Genomic DNA, 8,410 nt, shown 5'->3' with positions numbered 1-8,410 from the left:
ATTTAAAAATCATACATTGTATTTTTCTGGATTTTTGTTTTAGATTCCATCACTCACAGATGAAGAGTACCTATGATAAAAATTACAGTCATCTACAAGCTTTGCAAGTGGGAAAACCTGAAAAATCAACAGTGTATCAAATACTTGATCTCCCCACTGTATAAACAGTAAAATGTAGATTATGTGCTAAAATACATAATTTATTGGAACTAAGCTGGAAAAATAAATATGACGTTCAATTAAATTATAAAACATGAGGTAAAGTTTCCTTTTTAATTTGTAGCATTTTAAGTGTATTTATTTATTGGTCCATTTACATATTTCTGCTTTTATTTCTAATTATGTCAGTTTTGGTTCGACCTACAAACTAGCAAATGGTTTTGCTTACAGAAATGCTTATAGCTCAAAAACAGTTCAACATAGGGAATTCAATTATTTTTCATTGTTTAGCACTGATGGACTATCATTTCTTAACGTCATTGTGTGTTTCTGTGCAGCTGCCACCTAGCAGTACACAAAATAATCAGATTGACTGAAAATGCTTATTTCAAGCCTGCAGATTCATAAACATCAGCCACTCCTCCACCTCAACATGTTCTAGGAACATGAACATTTAAATAATTGGGACTGGATTCATTTATATTAACAAAATCCTCCTGTTGTAACCAGGTTTCAGTAAGAGAATAAATCAGTATGATGATCAGTTATCAGATCATTAACTAACAGAGACTTAGAGGAAAGAGATGTTCAAAGGTCCACACAATTTTAGGATTTTGTTCTGGTAAAGTAACTATTTTCATAAAATTTTTACGATTTATTTAAAACAAAAACAAATGCTGAACATAATAATCAAGCTTCTTTTAGGGCTTTGTGCTACTGATAAAGTAACCTTTGAAACTATGGGACAAAAAAGCTGCTGAGAGCTTTAGGGACTCAAATATGTCTTAAGTTTACTCCTCATCATGTTTCAAGTCTGCTGTTTGTTAAAATCTTATTTGACTAACAGGAGTTTTTCTGTTCACCTTGGTGAATTTTGTTTTTCAGCAGCTCATCTGAGTTGTGGGGTCCCCCAGGGGACAGTTTCTGGTCCACTCCTTTTTAATCTCTATATGTTGCCTTTGGGGTCCATTTTTAGAAAGCATCACATCTCTTTTCACTACTTCACTGATGATATCCAGGTTTATCTGCACATTAATTTAGACAGGATCACTCCACTGGAACCACTCTTCAGTTGTCTAAATCAGAGGTTCTCAAACTGGGGTCCGTGATTCGTATCTTAGGTGATCCTCAACAATTTTCAATAAATTGTTGATTTTTATTTTAAAAAATGCATATGGGGAACAATGCACTAGTAAAACAAACAAACTAAACCAAACAAAAGATAATATTCCCATGGCATTTAGAAGGTGAAATGACAGTAAACTATTTTTAAAATAGCCTGGGGTTTATAAGGGGGGTCCCTGGAACCTTTTCACCTTTGTAAGGGGTCCCCAGACACAAAACGTTTGAGAACCCCTGGTCTAAATGACATAAAAACCTGGTTGAAACTGAATTATCTGAAATGAAATTAAATTAAAACTGAAGTCATCAGTTTTGGTAAAATTAACTCTTTTGCCATTCTTGGCTGTTTATTCATACAGCCACTCTACTGTCAGGAATCTGGGTTTTTTTGGTGTAAAATCAAGATTTTTTTCAATTAAGACTGATTGCAAGGGTGAAATCCTATCTCTCCACTAAAGACCTTGAAAAAGTGATTCATGCTTTTATTACCACTCGCTTGGATTATTGTAATTCTTTGTATGCTGGCTTGGATAAATCATCTCTGCATCACTTACAGATTATCCAGAACGCAGCAGCTCGTCTTTTAACAGGTACTAAAAAGCATGAACACATAACCCCGGTCCTGGCTTCTCTCCATTGGCTTCCTGTTCACCTGTGAGCTGATTTTAAGATTTTATTGATGGCTTTTAAAGTTTTTAATGGTCTGGCCTCATCATATTTATGTGATCTTAACATCTGCACTCCAGTCAGAGCACTCAGGTCTACCAACCAGTTTCTCTTAGATGTTTCTAGATACAAACTGAAATCCAGAGGGATCAGGCTTTTGCAAGATCTGCTCCAAAGCTGTGGAACAGTCTGCCTCTTTCTATTTAGTCTGCTGAGACTGTTGAGGCTTTTAAATCTTTGCTGAAGACCTGTCTCTTTGGTTCAGTTAGAGCTGATGTCTTTTTTCTCATGGAGTGTTTCTGTAGTTTATTTGTATTAATGTATTTTATATATATATATATACATACAAGTCTTTGAACTGTAAAGCACTTTGGTCAGCTTTTGTTGTTTTTAATGTAAGTAAATCTGACATTAAATACATCCTCTTTTGTTGTTCTGTTTGTGTTTGTGTTTTCCAGGTGTTTTGTGAGAAGTGCTCAGTGTCCCCTGGTGTTTGTTGTGTCAGACTGTCCGAGTGGAGATGGCAGATTACGATCTCTTTTTCCTAAAGAGATCCAGAAGGAACTCTCTATCAGCTGCATCAGGTTTTGAACAGTTCTGTTTGTGACCAAAATAACACCACCATGGTTTATATAGCGTTACATACAGTATGAGCCACCAGCTTGAACGCGCAGTAACACTGATTTGAGAGCAGATATTAGTATGAAAGCACAATAATTTGAAGCATGTGTGATTTGAAAGCACTCATACAAACCTGTTTAATGTCATTCTAAAAGAAAAAAAGTAAAATTTGAAAAACGTGTGCCTGTATTAGGGCTGAGCGGTATGTATGATAGATGGTAGAAACGATATGAAGTTGGCCTAAGGTAGAAATTTACCCTCTACTGTCCTGTCGTCAGTTATGTCATCACACCTGTGTTAATGAGTGCAGAGACAACTGAGCAGGAGGAGTTTGAATCATAATGAAAATAAATGAAGAAATATAGCATTTTAAAACACGTATAGAGAGAATAAATCCTCAAAATGTCTCCCTCCCGCTGTAGAAAAGTTACATCGTGTGGCGGGATCATGTCCTCCTCCCTCCCGCTGCACGTTACGCAGAGCGAAGCTTCAACAACCGTAGTTTTTTCACCCAAGTTGTCGGAGAAAAAACTTGTTTATATATTGTTACCCACAGAGATGATAGAAAAAGACGTGGACGTTCATTCAGTCATGAATCCATCTTGCTAATGTAACAGTCCTGCTCTCAGAGCAGCAGCTGATAAGTCCAGCAGTCAGAAGCTCATTGTATGGTCTTTGCTTTTATGATCAGGGTCAGGATCAGGTCTTAAAAAGTCTAAAATAAAAAATTTGAAAATCAAAATTTTAGGCCTTAAAGAAGTCTTAAAAACACCCAGATTTGTATCCAAGATCTTAAATTTAATTTTGTCAAGTCTTAATTCTTTTTACTTTCGATCATTCACAGAAGTGTTTGCTGCATAAATAAGTGAAGCTCTGTAATCAGACGTTGATGTGATCTGTCTTCATGAGGTGCTGAGTTTGCTACCAGCCTTTGTACGTGGTTAAACCACAAGTCCTGTGATAACTGCAGAAAAAAATGGTACAGTTTACTTCCATGTTTTTGACCTCTTTGTCACTACAACCCCCCACATATAGCATCTTGTTCACCTGCCCAGAAAACAAAGAAGTTCAGTCATGTCCTCTGCTTGTGCTTTAAACATGGGAAAGTGTGTTTTCAATGAGACTTGGCTGAAATCAGTCATTTTTGTACTCTTGAAGTGGTCCACAGCAGTCGATATGAAGGTGTCTCATATAGATATGACCTTNGTCTCATATAGATATGACCTTTTCATTAAAATAATTTAGTGTTCTTGTATAAAAATATATTATTCTTTAATGGCAAATTGATAGCAATAAAAGGTTTCTATGTTAAAATTTCTGGGACCAATTAAATGTTGTTAATGTGTCGGTTTGGTCTTAAATTTCATTCCTGATGGTCTTAAAAGGTCTTAAATTTAACTTATTGAAACCTGCATGAACCCTGTATGATAATTTTCTACCACAATATATACCGTTACCATGAAGAGATTCAATTTATACTGTGAAATGAATGTGAGGTCATACCGCCCAGCCTTAGCCTGTATATTCAGCCAGCAAAACATATACAACAGGTGTTTATCATTTGACAGATTTGGATAAACTGACTTTAAGATTGCTCACAGGTGGCTCTTACCCAAGAAAATAAAGTCTGGGGCTTCAAAACAAAGGGAGGGAATACATATACATACACTATGTTTTGGCTTTATATGTTTTTTTGGATCACTGCATGTTTTATTGTTGATGATGTAAATTTTTTCTGGTGTTGTTTGAAACCTTAACTACAATATCCAGGTCTGAATAAAAGTCATGTCAGAAGCTGTGTTTTATTGAAATAAAGCTTATTTTTATTTATTTTACTGGAGTAGCTGTCAATCCCAGTTTATCTGTTTACCTGTTTGGTAATTTAAGTCTGGATTCTCAGTAAGAGTTTTATACTTTCCTCCTTCAGCTTTAATCCAGTTCCTCAATCAACAATGATGAAAGTTCTGAGCTGTATTTTATCCCAGGAGTCAGGAAAGGCAAGTAAAAGATTGTTTATGTCTACATGTGGATAGTTTTCTGTGAGTAATGTCTTCATCTTTTTAACAGAGTGGTGGAAGGACGTTGGCCGTCGACCGAACGGAGCTGGAAGCGCTGTGTTTAGGGAGTTCAGGGGATTTACGTAGCGCCATCAATAGTCTCCAGTTTCTCTGTCGCCCAGGTGAGAAGTGCTTCTACAGTCCAGTTTACACTGTTAAATGTTTCAGGTTGGCAGAACAAGTCAACTTTTTTGTTTGTTTAAACTTGTTTGTAAGTTTCAGACAGCTCTGCAGAGAACACGGGTAGGTTCGATAAAAGGTCTGTGATATCGAACAACAGAGCTGTTGCTAGAGGAAACAAGAGGATGAAAAAACTGAAACAAACGAAGGAACAGGAACAGCACCAGGCTATCGGAGGGAAAGATGCATCTCTGTTCCTGTTCAGAGCACTGGGAAAGATCCTGTATTGTAAACGTGAGTGACATCTTTCACCTACAAATTGTTATACAGACGTCTGGCTGATGTCTCAGATTTATTTATTACTGACAAACACTGCTGACAGCCTTCAAACATATTTATGACCTAAAAGGTTTTAAGGCTTTAGTGACTTCAAAGATTTTCCACCAGAATTAAAGGTCATATTCAGGAATTTCATCTAAAAAGTATTTGTTGGACTAAACACAGGCATATACAGAGCTGGCATTCACAAAAACAAGGGTTTTATTCCAATGAAAACATAACATTTTAATAACCTTTTACCATACTCTTTAAAAATCAAGTTTAAATGAAAACAATAAATAAAGGAGAGTGGGCCTGTTCACACATGACACTGATGTGTTCTGACTGATAGGCAGGGACACTTGGTCCATCAGTATCATCAATATCTTGGGCTACGTTCACACTGCAGGTCTTAATGCTCAGTTCCGATTTTTTGAAAAAATCTGATCTTTTTGTGTGAACGTTCACATTACATTTTAAATGTGACCTGCATCAGACCCCTGTGTGAACGCTACACAGCACTGATGTGACACGCATGCGCAGTAAAAGACGTGACGTCTCATCATGCGGCTTGTTTGTTTACAGAGCTAGCATGGATGCTACATTTTGCGCATCGAATCTAAGTTGTTGTTTAATCAGAGCCGATTAAATAATTATCTGACCTGCTTCTTTAGTTCATTGTTTATATCTGAACCTGCCTCTGACCGGGATGCTCCAGTGAAGCTTTTTTTTTTAACGAAACTACGAGCTGGAAAAAAGTATCGACCGAGTAGCTAACTTTAGGATCGATACTCTCCGCGACCCAGGCTGGACATCATTATTATCATACTATCTACGTGGAAAATGAAAAGTAAAAAGATGAAGCAACTGGACTTGTGTTTTGGAGCTGTAAACACATGGAGCTACAGATTTAAACAGCGAGACTTGAGGTTAGTGTCTTATCGATCCTTCAGCCCCTCCTCCTGATGAAAAAGTCAGATGAATGTGACATGAGCGTTCACACTGCAGTCATTTTGAAAACATCAGATATATATCCGATTTAAAACCACATACAGAAACGGCCTGGGTCAGATTTGAAAAAATCGGATTTGTCGCGTTCAGACTGTCATAAAAAAATCGGATATGAGTCAGATGGGTCAAAAAAAAATCGGATTTGGGTCGGATTTGCCTGCAKTGTGAACGTAGCCTAGGATAAGGAAGCTTGGTTTGGAGACACGGCCCAGAGGAGGAGCTGGTCCCAAAAGGTGGTTCTAGTCCCACCTGGTGGTTTTTGCTCCCCTGTCTGGCTGCCTCAAGACACTACAGCAGGGGTGTCAAACTCCAGTCCTCGAGGGCCGCTATCCTGCATGTTTTAGAGGTTTTCCAGCTCCAACACACCTGATTCAGTGATTGAATTAACTCTTCAAATTGGGCAGAAGCCTGTTAATCACCCAGCGATCAAAATCAGGTGTGTTGGAGCAAGAAAACCTCTAACACATGCAGGATAGCGGCCCTCGAGGACAGGAGTTTGACACCCCTGCACTACAGGATTTCTCAAACATACATGAATGAGTCAAAGCAAGACCTGATGGATAGAGCTTCATCGGAGCTGAACAACAACAACAACAACAACAACAAAAAAAAAAAAAAAATCTGAAGCTCCTATGTTTAATAGTTTTTGAGTTATAAGAATTTTTGCATGTCCAGACACCCCCACTTTGAAAGGAGCCCCCTCCTCAAATATGGGGTGTATCGTAAAACCGTTGGCTGGCGCAGTGTAGGTCAGACTCATCTACAGCCCTGCCAGATTTCATGTTGATTGGTGCAGCCGTTTTTGTGCTACGGTTGACCAAAAATCACAGAAAAAATAAATAAATAAAAATAAAAACCGTACAAAAACAATATGACTCCTGCTTACGCTTCGTGTGCGGGGGTCATAATTAGGCTACAGAGATATGACTCATATATGGCTCAAAGGGCTAAGGAACCATATTAATATCAATATAATAATACAGTATACTTCAGATGTCTCAATGTGTTGTAATTTTTTACAAAAAAATCAGCAAACAAACAGAACTTGCTTAAAATAGTTACTGACTTCACCTGTTTATACTGATGTACAGAAGTCTTATTGGAACTTCATTAGACTGACCTTCTGTAATCATCAGGGCTATAGTTGTGGCTTAAATCCAAATAAAGTTTAGTTGCTTTTTCATGGGTTTTGCTGATTTACCAGCAAAAAATAATATGCTTTATTAACCAAATGATAAATATTTGTAAAAAACAGGAGGCACTCCTGAAGCTGCTGATGAAACCACCTCTTGCCCTGGGCCTGCCTTATCGTGTCACCTCTCACATTATCACAGGGAACCATTGCTGATTAATCCAGAGGTAATGTTTTCTTAGTTTATTTGAATAGACAATATTTAGGTGTTATACTTACTTATACCTTTTCTTTTTTAATTGATCTTGTGTTTTTTCTCAGCTGGTTATGGAGCGGTCACAGATGTCTGCAGAGGTTTTCAGCCTGTACCTTCATCAAAACTACCTGGACTTCTTCACTGAGATAGAGGATGTGGACAGAGCCAGCGAGTATCTGTCTGATGCTGACCTCCTTTCAGCTGATTGGATAGTTAGTTCTTTACAAACTAAATACTACAGAAAAGACATTTCCTGCAAAAAGTTCAGTGTGAAAGAGTGCTAAAAGTCTGAGGAATCATAAACTTAGTTGTTAAAGATAAATTCTAAATTTTAAGTCATAATTTATTACATGGTAACATTACATGGTCACAATAATTTTATTTGAGACATTGCTCTGTTTTAAACTATAGACAGTCAAAAAAATTACTTTCAAATTCACAATAATCTACAATTATTACAGCATCTTTTAACTTGCCCCACAAACAATAAATGGGCTGTACTTATACAGCACCTTTCTGTTCAACCATGATACTCAAAACACTTAACATTACAATCTGTGCCCTCATTTGCCCGTTTACACATTCATTCAGAGTTTTAATAATAAATACAAATGAATCATTATATAAAGACTAATCAGTGCTTTAGATCTCAACCCAGGACCTTGAGGACCATTATGCTGCATGTTTTAGTTGTTTCCTAAAAGCCTGTCAATCACTCATTCATTTAGGTGTGCTAAAGCAGGACAACATCTGAAACATGCAAGATAGTGATCCTCAAGGACCACTGCTTTAGATTTAGATTTATTCAGATAAATTTACACTACAAGAAAAAGAAAACAAAATGAAACAATTTTACAAATACAAATCAATAATTGACCAAAAACTGAGTAGGCTGAAGCCACGGCTTATACTTGCTTACCCTATTCAGTGACTCTCAGTATACTGTCC

The 8,410-nt window shown here is 37.1% G+C and overlaps 1 protein-coding gene across 1 annotated transcript in view; it reads left to right on the top strand.

Moving 5' to 3' along the window:
• Window positions 1-8,410, top strand: part of rad17 (RAD17 checkpoint clamp loader component) — a gene marked incomplete in the record, with an annotated part of 37,930 nt that overhangs the window by 18,010 nt on the left and 11,510 nt on the right. Inside the window, 6 exon segments of the mRNA XM_014030657.1 lie at window positions 2,406-2,531; window positions 4,496-4,565; window positions 4,636-4,747; window positions 4,842-5,039; window positions 7,330-7,433; window positions 7,528-7,674. Of these exon segments, the coding sequence (XP_013886111.1) occupies window positions 2,406-2,531; window positions 4,496-4,565; window positions 4,636-4,747; window positions 4,842-5,039; window positions 7,330-7,433; window positions 7,528-7,674 (757 nt within the window).

The sequence above is a fragment of the Austrofundulus limnaeus genome, unplaced genomic scaffold (genome assembly GCF_001266775.1).
Source record: "Austrofundulus limnaeus strain Quisiro unplaced genomic scaffold, Austrofundulus_limnaeus-1.0 Scaffold1098, whole genome shotgun sequence".
NCBI classification, from domain to species: Eukaryota; Metazoa; Chordata; class Actinopteri; order Cyprinodontiformes; family Rivulidae; genus Austrofundulus; species Austrofundulus limnaeus.
The sequence above is the reverse complement of the archived record's forward strand: the minus strand, read 5'-3'. Positions and strand labels throughout refer to the sequence as shown.